At 42.4% G+C, this 13,069-nt stretch overlaps 1 protein-coding gene across 3 annotated transcripts in view; it reads right to left on the bottom strand.

Moving 5' to 3' along the window:
• Positions 1 to 5,338: 5,338 nt before the first annotated feature.
• Positions 5,339 to 13,069, bottom strand: part of LOC122542234 (cytohesin-3-like) — a 71,578-nt gene continuing 63,847 nt past the window's right edge. For all 3 annotated transcript variants that reach the window (XM_043679754.2, XM_043679755.2, XM_043679756.2), the window contains exons 10-13: positions 11,535 to 11,611; positions 8,641 to 8,712; positions 6,708 to 6,862; positions 5,339 to 6,021 (exon numbers count right to left, since the gene is read on the bottom strand). In XM_043679754.2, coding sequence (XP_043535689.2) covers positions 5,943 to 6,021; positions 6,708 to 6,862; positions 8,641 to 8,712; positions 11,535 to 11,611 — 383 coding nt within the window. In that variant the 3' untranslated portion in view covers positions 5,339 to 5,942. The remainder of the gene's footprint in view (positions 6,022 to 6,707; positions 6,863 to 8,640; positions 8,713 to 11,534; positions 11,612 to 13,069) is intronic.

The raw sequence follows: 13,069 nt of genomic DNA, 5'->3' as shown, positions 1-13,069 counted from the left end.
GCAACATTCTGGGAAACCACTTATTGAGATTATGTAGCATGTTACATACATTTGTGTCTTAACATGGCTATCTAGTACGCTAGAAAGAGCTCATCATGAGCAGAAGGGATTTTAGCTCACTGAACCGAATCACAGAATTGTTATAGTGCACGTGGAGGTTGTTCTGTGTACAGTGGCGCTCTGAGCAGTTTCCATTAACACCTGGAACCTGCATGTTTCCTAAACATTGCCCAGTGTTTAGATTTCACTAAGCATCTGATGCCCTGTTCAGCACATCAATTGAACATGTCTTTGCCACACTTGGTAGTGCAATTCTGACCTTAACTAGCTGTTTTAAAGATTTATTTCTCACCTCTCATTTTCTTCTTTTGAAAAAACATGTTAACAAAATCACAGTATAGTCTCCTCTAGCTCCCTCTTTCTTTATCTTCCTCTACCCCTCTCTTTCTCTCCCTGTCTGTCTTACGTGCACATACTCATACACTCTCTTTTTCTGTCCATCTCCACCTCCATGTGTGCTCTCTCCCTGCACACTCCCTCCCCTCACTCATCCAATACAATGTGTGGCCTTTATTGAGAAAACATGCACGTTGTGTTCCCATTTCCAAAGGTGGTGAGATAGGGAGTGTTGAGAAAGCCATGAGGATGGAGAAGGCCTGGACAGGCTGGGAGCGTGGCAAAGAAGTGGCAGATTGAATATAATGTGGGCAAGTGTGAGGTTATGCACTTTGAAAGGAATAGCAGAGGTGTAGATTATTTTCTACACTGGACAAGGCTTCAGAAATCTGGTGCACAAAGAGACTTCGGAGTCAGAGTTTAAGAACTCTCAAAGTTAATCTGAAGGTTTGATTGGCAATTAGGAAGACAAATGCAGTGTTAGTGTTCACTTCAAGAAGGCTAGGATATAAGAGCAGAGTTGTACTGCTGAGGCTCTATAAGTCTCTGTTTAGACTGCATTTGGAATATTAAGAGCAATTTTGGGTCCCATATCTAAGGAAGGATGTGCTGGCCTTTTGAGGTCCAGAGAAGGTTCATAAAGATCATGTCAAGAATGAAGGGCTTGTCACATGAGCAACTGAAGACTCTGGCGAAAGTGAGTACTGCAGATGCTGGAGATCAGAGTTGAGAGTGTGGTGCAGGAAGGGTTGATGAAGGGCTTTTGCCCGAAACGTCAATTTTCCTGCTCCTCAGATGCTGCATGACTGCTGTGCTTTTCCAGCACCACATCAGAGTTGAATACTCTGGATCTGTATGTGGAGTTTAGAAGGATCAGGGTGGGTACTGATTGAAATTTACAGAATACTGAGTGCCCTGGATACAATGAGAAAATAATTCCACTAGTTGGAGAAACAAGAGCCGAAGGGAATAGCCTCAAGAGTGAAAGCATGACCCTTTAGAACTGAGATGAGGAATTTCTTCAGTTGGAGGGTGGTGAAGCTGTGTAACGCATTGCTGCAAAGGGCTGTGGAGGCCCAAACGTTGATGTCTTTAAGACAGAGATGGGTTCTTGATTAGTAAGCGGATCAAGAATTGTAGGCACAAGGCAGGAGAATGTGTTGTGAAACACATCAGCCATGATCAAATTGCAGAGTAGACTCACTGGGCCACATGGTCTAATTCTGCACCCATGTCTTATGGCATCAATACCCAAGATTTTATCTAGACATCTGTATTCTCTTACCTAAAGTTCAACACAATCACATTGTACATCTTTATCAGGATAGTTGACACGTTTGATTCCACCATTTCCTAGATGTTGAGGGAAGAAATACCACCTTCCAAGGGATGAAATGCACATGTGTGTAACCATCTAAGGTGGAAGGAGTCAACATGGGATTACTGCTGCAATCCAGAATAAGGGCCTTCTGCCTTTGAACTGGTTTCCAGTCCTTGGAATTTGAATCACCCCAACAGGGAGGGGCATGAGTCCAGGTACAAGGTTGTTTAAGAATTTTAGAGCTGCTCCCTGTAGCTGCCGCCTCAACATCTAATTGACTCTGTAACTTAACTGACCCTGCTCAGCTCATAACCCTGTATACCTACTTTTCTAATTGACGAGAGTCAACTGTGCTACACTTATGTATCTCATGGCTGTGAATGGGTAAAGTGCCAGCAGAGAATCCTGGAAAGCAGTGCTAATGTGAGGAAAGACCTAGCACATGACTCTTATCAGAAGTGTTTGGAGACAGTTTGTGAGAGTTTGGAGACAGATGAAATTAAGAGTGAAAGGATCTGCCCTGAGAAAGCCAGCGATGCTGTGGGGGAGCAGGACCAAGTGAGCTTCCGCTTTGAGTAAACTGGCACAGACTCTGGTTGCAGGTGAGAAGTTGTCTGTTCAGCCCATTCTGTCATTCTGTTCTGCAGTTCCTCCAAGTGCACATGTTTGTTAGATGGACAACTTGATTAGCTGATTTTGTACAGCCAGCACATCGAGGCTAAGCAACATTGAACAGCAGGAGTGATGAGCTTTTAATCATTGATTCAAGAGAGTTATTTATTCCAACATTGTGTTGGCTTTTTGTAAGACCTATCCAGTTGGTCCAGCTGAACATCCTGCAAGATGGCAAGAAGTCATACATAACTCTATGCTAATCTCAATCTGACCTTTGCCCATGTTCCTGTGATTTGTTTTTCCTTTCACCTTTATCGCTCTCACGTTCTCTATCTCTCTCGCGCTCGCGCTCTCTTGCTCGCTCTCGATCTCTCACAGCTAGGTTGGGGATAATGGTCCAAGCCTGTTAATTCCAGCCACCAGAGATTGCAAGAACATTTTGGAGAATTGTTAAAGCATCAGCTTAGAAAGAGTTGAACAAAAGAATTGAATTGGGATGTTTTTTGTTAGAAAATTATAAATTTATTAGTCTGTTTACAGCAGAATACCTGCAGTTCGTTTTCCACAAACCAGATTTTCAGCCATTTTTAAACAAATATACATAAACTTTATAATAGATAACAAAATACATCCATAGCTTTCTAAACCAGGCATGTATACAAATTGTTTCCTTTCTTTCACTACTTAAACAGTGACAGTTAGAGAAGATCAAATTTCACAAGCTATTTCATTAAATGTAACTTAATGTTGCCCTGTGTATTACAAGATCAGTTTAGTTCAGTTGGCTGGATGGTTGGTTTGTCATAAAGGGTGGCGCCAACAGCATGGGTTCAACCCCCCCCCACCTGCTTAGGTTACCATGAAGGTCTCTCCTCCTCGATCTGTCCCTTCACCTGAAGTATGGTGGCCCTCGGGTTAAATCACCGTCAGTCATGTATCTCTAATGAGATCAGCCCTTTGGTCTGGTAAGACTATGGCGACTTGACTGCTGCTGTCAAGTGTGTAGTCTCCAATTGTGCTTTCAGACTTGCACAAAATGTAATGAGCTAACCGATGAAAGATAGGTTTCCCACAATAACTGAAGAATAAATGTTGGCTAGGGCACTAAAGGAATAGTGTAGCTTGTCTTCAAGTAGTATCTCGGGATCTTTACACCCACTTGAGAGGGCAGGAGGACCAGGCTTCTGATAATACCGACCACGCTCAGTACTCTACTGAAGCGTCAGCCTGGAAAACCAAGTGTTGGGACCTGAAGCCACAACCTTCTGTTCAAGACGCAGCAGTGCTAGCTACTTAGCCACAGCTGCACACTCTGCAAGATAACAAAGCGTCTGAAGAAGTCATATTGGACTTGACATGAAGCCTGTTACTGTTTCTGCAGCTGCAGCGAGACCTGCTGGGTTTTCCAGCTCTTTCTGCTTTTAGTATAGAAGTCAGCAGCATTTACTGCTTTTGAGTTAAACTTGTTAATCTCATCTACATTGCTAATGGATCTGTCAGAATAATAGCTTTCTGAATAGCTTGTTCATGCTCTCTGTGTAAAAATAATTTCCATTTCGGAAATTTTGTCACTTGTTGAGATGTAGCCCAAAAAGAGTGAGTGTTCAGGATAACAAAATTCTTGAAGGTGGGCTAAGTAGCTTATCGTAATTAAAGATTCAGTATCAAGGGACAATGTATTTGAACCATTCAAAACACAGCATGAAGTGGGTAAAACTATGAGTTTCTATTTCTAACCTCTATTTATTCAGTGCTTTATTCATTAAAACCTACTTGACACCAATAATACATTTTATATATATATATATATATCTTTTTAAAAAAAATTCATTATTAGACACTCTATGTCTGTTCAGTCAGTTTCTTTGGAACAATGTTTTTACACGTTTCAATCTATAAAGTCCTAATGATAGCAACGCAGTCACTGGTGCTGGGAAACTGTCCACACCACACATCAAATGTCAGCAGTTATCTGAATCAGTTGAAACACAGCGGCTGTAAAATGAGTCATTTTCAATTGCTGCCAGTATTTAAGAACATGGGGAATAGAAGCAGGAGATTATTTGCTCCCTCCACTTGCTGCACTATTCAGCAAAGATCAGGACTAGTCTTCAATCAACCCCACACTCCAAAACTTACCCCCATCTTTTCAATTACCTTAGCTCTAACGATCTCTGTCTTGACTATACTCAGCATTCCATGTACAGAATTCCAAAGATTCATAATATATCAGGAAAGATGTCTAGATCTGGATCCCTTAATTTGAGATTCTGACCCTAGTTCTGGACTCTTCAACCAGAGGAAACCTCTATTTTGCAAAGAATCTTTTAGGTATTCAATAACCTCGTCCTTTCTTATTCTTCAAAACTCCAGGAAATATAGGCCTCGTCTAGTCAATCTGTCCTTGTAGGATAGACTCTTCATCTCAGGAAACAGTCGAATGAACTTTCAATGAAGTCCCTTTAGGGTGAGTAGATAATGCTCTTTGATAGGGAGACCAAAATTGTGCATAGTACTCCAGGTATGGAGTCACTAATGTTTGAGGGCAATTAAGAGTGAACCATGTTGCTATGGGTCTGGAGTCACATGTTGAAGGCAGTTTTCTTCCCTAAAGGACATTAGTGAGCCAAATGGGATTTTCCCTGACGGTTAACAATGGTTTTTTTAGATTAGATTAGATTAGATTAGATTAGATTAGATTAGATTACTTACAGTATGGAAACAGGCCCTTCGGCCCAACAAGTCCACACCGCCCCGCCGAAGCGCAACCCACCCATACGTTTACCCCTTACCTAACACTACGGGCAATTTAGCATGGCCAATTCACCTGACCTGCACATCTTTGGACTGTGGGAGGAAACCGGAGCACCCGGAGGAAACCCACGCAGACACGGGGAGAACGTGCAAACTCCACACAGTTAGTCGCCTGAGGCGGGAATTGAACCCGGGTCTCTGGCGCTGTGAGGCAGCAGTGCTAACCACTGTGCCACCATGCCGCCCGTTTCTTGGTCATCACTTGATACATAGTTCTAGATTTCGTTTACTGAATTCAACTTCCACCATCTGCCATGGCAGATTTGAATCTGGGTCCCCATAACTTGACCTGGGTTTGTGGATTAACAATCCAATGATATTATCACTAAGTCATTGCCTCCCCCCTCAATCACTCATAAGGCTTCTGGTTGAATGTGAGGCCGTGACTCAACAGTTATCCCAGACAATATAATTAGAACTTAAGCATAGAAGGTCTACGAGAAACCCACAATACGTGTCAATCGAACACAATCGTTACTATTGCATATTCATGCTCCTACTTAGAGTGCAGGTACAGTGGCAATTTTCAGGCTATGATAGCGCCGATGAGCTTCTGATCCATTTATGGATATGACTGTAACTGGAGCAAAGGACAATACAAGTCTGTCCAAAGCGTAATTCACAATAAAATAATTCAGGGATTAATGCACACCCTGATGGAGGAACGTTCAGGGATTATTTTGGAATGATCCAAACAGGTGTAGTCACCAAAAGCACAAGTTCACACAATACAGGTGACTATTTCACTCGCTTATTTATCCAACCACTTGAGAGGTAAGAAACAAAGTGCATCCTTTCAATTTGATTTGTTGACAGTTAACTTTTTCTTTCGAGAAGCTACCATGTCGTAGAAAGGATCTCGCGTGATGCTGGCTCTGAAATGTAATACAAACACAATAAGTTTACTTTGATTTATAAGAGGGAAAAGACAGTAACTGTTATCACTACACGTTATAACACAAAATACTTCACTCACTTAACTTTTGAGTCCACAGTTTATGTGAAGACGTTCAGGTGTCAATAATAGTTCTGTCTTATTTACATTTCTCCTTTTTGTCCCATTACCATTGTCTTGTGCCTAGCACCATCATCCATTTTGTCATTTAACCTTTCACCCTTTGTGTTCTCTCTCCCTCCCTCCACACCCTCCTGTCACTATGCCCCCAAGACACCTGCCTCTACAACTGTCTTTGAAGCAACTACACCTCAAAACTTTTTGTCCCAGCTCTGTTGAAAGGCCATCAAACTGATACATTAATTCTGTTTCTTTCCCCACAGCTGCTGCCTGACCTACTGAATATTTCCCTCTCTGTTTTTGCACTATCTACCAAATCCTGCTTTAGAGCTAATGTACAGATTGTGCATTTTAAGTCATAATTTATTCTTGTGTTCCATAAGGGATTTGTTCAAAATCTAGTCCTCACTGTGGGTGCACTTGTTTGGTATTAGATCATTAACCAGAAAAGATTGTAACAATTTCGACTAACTGCATTCTGACAAAAAAAAAATCCTTTAAATACTTTAGCTCATTCAACCACACAGCATTACGGCTCAGTTTTACCTGATTGATTTAATCCATTCATCTCTCTCTTCCCTCGACGGGGCAGATATCCTGTAAAACTGGTGGTTCCCTTCAACAACCCGTCCATCATTGTGTGTTTTGCAGGCTTTAATGGTATGACCTTTGCTGTTTGGACTATACAAGTCAAAGCAATTCTGCAACATCAAAGTAAGTTGGTCTGTGGTTAGTCTGTTTTTCTGTGCAAATATAACTTTCTTGCCTCATATATCTTTTTGTCATCAACATCCTGGAGGTTACCATTGACCAGAAACTTAATTGGACCAGCTGTATAAATACTGCATCTACGAGGAGCACTTCAGAAGTTGGAAGAGACAGGTGGAGAGTAACCTCCTGACTGTCCAAAGCCTGTTGACCTTTCACAAGCCAGGAGTATGATGGAATAGTTTTCACGTATCTAGAGGAATGCGACCGCAATAACACTGAATATGCACAACATCATCCCAGAGTAAGAACTCCGACTAATGGGCACCCATCCACCAGCTGAAATATTCATTGCCTTTATCCCTGGTGTATAATGGCATCGGTTTGTGCAAACCATAAGATGCACTGAAGCAATATGCCAAACCCATGACTACAATCACGTAGAAGGACAAGAGCAGCAGATGTTTGGGATCACCATCTGAATGTTTTCATTTCCAGTTCTGACTTGGAAATATATATTGCCATTCCTTCAGTATCGCTGATCAATATCCCAAAACGTCCTCCCTAAATGCACCATTGAATTATGGGTTGCCAACTCTCATAGGTTTGTAATCAAAATGTAAGTTTGCATTCAAAAAAATGTGTACCATTTAAAAAATCATTTTCTGTGAAGAATTTTATTTGATATAAAAATCACAAGAGATGCGAATGTAAAAAAGGCCATTTGATTGGACATGGGTGAGGGGTGGTTCAGTGGTTAGCACTGCTGCCTCACAGCACCAGGGACCTGGGTTTGATTCCAGCCTCAGTCAACTGTGTGGAGTTTACACATTCTTCCTGTGTCCATGCTCAGATTTCCTCCCATACTCCAATGATGTGCAATTTAGGTGGAGTGGCCATTCAAAATACCCAAAGTGTTCAGAGCTGGGCAGGCTAGGTGGATTAGCCATGGGAAATGCAGGGTTACAGTGATAAGGTTAGGGGCTGCTGGGTCCTAACTGGATACTCTTTGGAGAGTCGGTTCAGACTCGATGGACCAAATGGCCCCTTGTCACACTGTAGGGATCTGAAGGACGTTAGTGAATCAAATGGGGTTTTCCCAATAATCGACAACAGTTTCATGGTCATCTTTCGCCTCTTAATTCCAGATTTTTCATTGAATTCAAATTTCACCATCTGCCACGATGGAATTTGAACCTGGGTCCCCACAATATTACCTCTGTCTTTGGATTAATAGTTCAGTGATAATACCACTAGGCCATCACCTCCCTTTTCTTGCCTAAATGGCTCATTTTAACCTCCTCTTCACCTATGAGCAATTTTTACAACTAAAATTGCTCATAGGTGAAAGAAAATGTTTAAAGGGATATGGGCCAAATGCTGGCAAATGGGACGAGATTCATTTAGAGTATCCAGTCAGCATGGATGAGTTGGACAAAAGGGTCTGTTTCCGTGCTGTACATCTATATGACTGTATATAAAACATCTTGTGATATTTCCCCAGGCGACGCCACAGCAGGAAAAAAAATCACTGTAATCTTTGAAGTCTCAGGCACAATTCTGGACAGTTGGCAAGGTGTCATCTCCGGCCGACAAATGGGGCCTAGTCAGACGGAAAATCGCCTGATCCTTTCTCAGCAAGCAACAAAACCTTGGTGCTGTTTTTAACTTTCTGTCAAGTCTCCAATGAAAGATTTCACTTCCTATTTTAAATATCTTGTAACCCCTTTAACTTCAAATGTTAGATAGATCTTTGATTTAAATTGCATACCAATTTTCTGGAGTCTTCAGACACTTTGACACATAAATTTTCCAAAGGAATAATACCACGGGGTTCTTTATCCTGTCAAAACAGAACATAACAGTGCCTTTGTTGGAAATATCTTACTGGAAAATGTATATTTTGCTAGAGTAAAATGAAGTCGTGCACCCGGAGGTGAGGACAGGTCCTCAAGTCTTGGCCAATACAATGCTACTTCTGCACGTTCAGCACGAGTGAGAGCAATTCAAGTTGTCTCACTTCCCCAACTCTTAACAAACCTGCGAGCTGTTGTAAGAGATGCCCACAATTGGCACTTAGTTCTGCTCAGATCTTCTTTGGATAGGTTTACTGCCAACCCTTCCTCGAACATTAGTCAACGAAGTGTACTTCTATTTAGTGGTGAAGGATTAACTTACTAATAAATCATCAGAAGAGGTATATACTTGAGTAACAAAACTATTACCTTACAGTAACAAAATATTACATGAGCTCAAGACTTGTTAACCACATTAGCACTGGGGAAGAGATATTGTTATCTCTGAGCAAAATTTTCTAATCAACCTGTTCAGGGATGTTATTGATGCATCTCTGTAGCAGGTGGGAAAGGAACCCAGGTCTCCTGACTCAGAGATAGGGGCACTACCATGCAAACAAGGAGTTCCCCCTTTGCCTCCTAAAAGAGTTTCTAATCCGTTTTATTACACACCTCTGTAACAGATGGGACTTGAACTCGGGTGTCCTGGCTCAGAGGTAGGGACACTACCACTGTACCACAAGAGATTTCTATCCCACCTTCCCTCCCCCCACCTTTGTTTCTTAAGAGAGATTTTTAAAGAGTTTTTTGCACACCTTGGGGGCAGGAGGACCTCCTGGTTCAGAGATACAGACACTACATTTTATCTTCTATAGCTATTGTAATAGTCTATGCTATACAGCTGCAGATTGTAGAACTAATAATTTACAACAAACTGACTAACTCCTCCCACGAGTAAGTAAAATATAAATAGCAATATCTCAGTGGGTAGAACTATTCCTAAGCTTCTGGATAACCTAGAATGAAAATCACAGAATTGTTGCCAGTGCAGACAAAGATCAATAGGCCCATTACCAGTCTCAGATGAACTCTTTCTACAATAGGTGAGTTTCTCATTGTGTTTTGGGGTGGGGGCAGGGGGGTGGTGGAGGTTTGTGGAGCTGAAGTGGAATGAAAACATATTTGGATTTGGAACGTTCTCTCTTTTGAGGAGAATAGCATAATGATTGCGAGTATTACTGTTACGTTGTCAGTATTAAATCCGAAAAAGCATTCAGATTATACCTTTATATGACTTGAGGAAGCAGACTCAGTTCAATGTGGGAGTGAACTATCCCCTCAATGGCTCCTCTGCTCCAATGTGATTGGTTGTGAGACCAGCAGGAGTTCAGTCTCTAGGTAATGGGCTAGGTTGGCCACATTCATGGATTTGAACTCTTTGCTCCAATTGTGGATCAAGTGACCTATTTTCCCTGACTCTGAAAGGCTGGGATGGACCAAGGAGTGGCACATAAAGTTTAATTTAGGTACTAGCGATTTTTGAGAAGATCTGTAGCTCAGGTTAAGGTTCTGGATGTAGGTTTGCTCGCTGAGATGGCATTTCGTCACCATACTAGGTAACATCTTCAGTGGGCCTCCGGGCGAAGCACTGCTGATAATTTATGTGTTTGAATTTCTTTGGGTTGGTGATGTCATTTCCTGTTCTTTTTCTCAAGGGGTGATAGATGGGGGTCTAACTTGACGTGTTTGTTGATAGAGTTCTGGTTGGAATGCCATGCTTCTAGGAATTCTCGTGCGTGTCTCTGTTTGGCTTGTCTTAGTTGAATTGGTGATGAAACATCTGGAAATGAACCTTCCAGCTCAGCGAGCAAAACTATATTAATTTAGGTACGAGTGAGATGTTGCATTTTGATAAAGCAAATCAGGGCAGGACTTATACACTTAATGGTAAGGTCCTGGGGCATGTTACCAAACAGAGATCTTGGAGTGTGGGTTCATAGTCCCTGAAAGTGGATTTGCAGGTAGATGGCAAAGTGAAGAAGACATTTGGTATACTTGCCTTTCTTGGTCGGTGCATTGAGTATAGGAGTTGGGACATTCGTTAGGCAACTTTTAAAATACTGCATTCAATTCTGGTCTCCCTGCTATAGGGAATATGTTGTGAAACTTTAAATGGTTCAGAAAAGATTTAGAAGGATATTGTCAGGGTTGAAGGGTTTGAGCTACAGGGAGAGGGTGAATAGGCTGGGGCTGTTTTCCCTGGAGCATCAGAGGCTGAGGGGTGACCTGAAAGAAGTTTATAAAATCATGAGGGGCATGGATAGGCTGCATAGTCCAAACCTAGAGGGCATAGGTATAAGGTGAGAGTAGAAAGATTTAAAAGGGTGGTTGAGGGCAACATTTTAATGCAGAGGGTGGTGTGTGTATGAAACTAGCTGCTAGAGGAGGTGGTGGAGGCTGGTACAATTACAACATTTCAAAGGCTCTGGATGGGTATGTGAATAGGAAGGGTTTAGAGGGATATGAGCCAGATGCTGGCAAATGGGACAAGATTAATTTAGGATATCTGGTTGGCGTGGATGAGTTGAACTGAAGGGTCTGTTTCTGTGCTGTATGACTCTGACTCTTAACGCAACGTGAAACTTTCTCTAACAATGAGTGGTTGAAGTGAGCAGTTTTGATGCATTTAAGGGCAAGTATTTGGACACGTATTAGAAGGAGCAGGGAACAATTGTGATAATATATTTAATTGAGGAAAGATGGAAAGGAATCCAAGTGGAGCATAATCGTTGGTATAGACTGGTGGGGCTGAATGGCCTGATTCTGTGCCATACCTAACCTCACTTTACGTGAACAAAACGTGACTTACTGTTGTGTATTCGAAATAATACAGGCAGTTGTCTGTCAGAATAAACCAACGACGTTTCCATGTCTTCACTCGGCCTCCTGTAATGATGGTGGGGGGCATTAATGAGGGGCATCATACAGTAGATTATTTAGACAGCCCCCCCCAACTTCTGTGACACAACGTGAACAGATCACAGCCATATACCAGAAATATTGTAACTCCATCTCTGACCCCACTCATTCTGCCAGAAACCTCAGAAACTGAACTTTTGTCAAGTGTACTGCTGTTTTAAAGTAAAAGTAAACATCCCCCAAACACTGTCCCCATTAAACACTCTGAGGACAGGGACAGCATGGAGTTAAATACAGAATTAAGCTCTCTCTACACTTTCCCCATCAAGGACAGGGACAGGATGGGTTTAGAGACATATAAAGGCTCCCTCAATCATTTTAAAATGAGTAAAGCTCTCTGCCTTTTTAAAATGAAAGTATTGTTCTACGCAGTTTCCATCAAACACTCCAAGGACAGGGACAGCACAGGATTAGATTCCGAGTAAAGCTCAATCAACTCTTCTGAACTGGAAGTTAAGTTCTCTTGACACTGTCCCCATCAAATACTTCCAGGACAGTGACAGCACAGGGTTAAGCATTTAGTCTCTATTCTTGCCCTGAAGAGCCTCTCCTCATCTGGAGACACATGAGATAGACAAAGCACATGATTACATTTGGTTTTCCCAAAACAGGCAGCTGGCCCATCATCAGAGGTTAGATGCCAATCCACATCCAGGAGTGGTTAACTTGGAGTCTATCCCACTGTTTTACTGCCCTGCCTGTGTAGGAGTGTTGGAAGGGTCTGTAGATTGACACACCCGTTAGGTTGTGTTATGAATGCACTTTCTGCATCCATCAAGTCTTGGAGTGGGACACGCAACCAGCGCCTTCTGATTTTATGACAGAAGTTTTACCCACTGCACCACAAGACTTCCAGATTGTGGGTAATATATTTCACATCAATAGGGCTCCTGGACCCCCAGTGCAGAAGTCAAACTTATGTCATACCACCATTCCACCACACCCCATCCCTCTCACTGGATCCAATGGGCTGCCTCTCAGCCATTTAATACCCCAAAGGGCATTAGGTTCAGGGCTGAACTTCCACTTCCCCATTGAGGGAACAAGTCTTTTCTCCAAAAGCTGTCAGTCAGCCAAATGACCAGCTGATCTCTGCTCCCATCAGTGCCATCAGAAGAGGTGGCCAGTACCGGAATTACAGTTGGCCCCAACACACATCGTTGTTGCATACAGGTGGAAGGGCTACGTTATGGAGGTGAAAGTGTGTGTGGGGGGAGGAGTCCAGGCAAGGAAGCAAGACAAGATTTGTTGGAATGGAGAGCCAGGTTGCAGAGCCCAGATTAACAGAGGAAACGTGGGGAGGAGAGGGTTGAGAAACAGAGAGCCTGACAGACCAAGGTAGAACATAAAGTGACGCATCTTTCACCCTTTCCCATCAATAGCCCAGGATCTGGAATCCACTGGGCTGCCTCCTCCTCCCTCCAC

Source organism: Chiloscyllium plagiosum, unplaced genomic scaffold, assembly GCF_037043375.1.
Source record: "Chiloscyllium plagiosum isolate Xiang-an unplaced genomic scaffold, Cpla_swu_hap1 HiC_scaffold_33, whole genome shotgun sequence".
NCBI classification, from domain to species: Eukaryota; Metazoa; Chordata; class Chondrichthyes; order Orectolobiformes; family Hemiscylliidae; genus Chiloscyllium; species Chiloscyllium plagiosum.
Note: the sequence above shows the minus strand (reverse complement) of the source record. Positions and strands in the feature narration are given on the sequence as shown.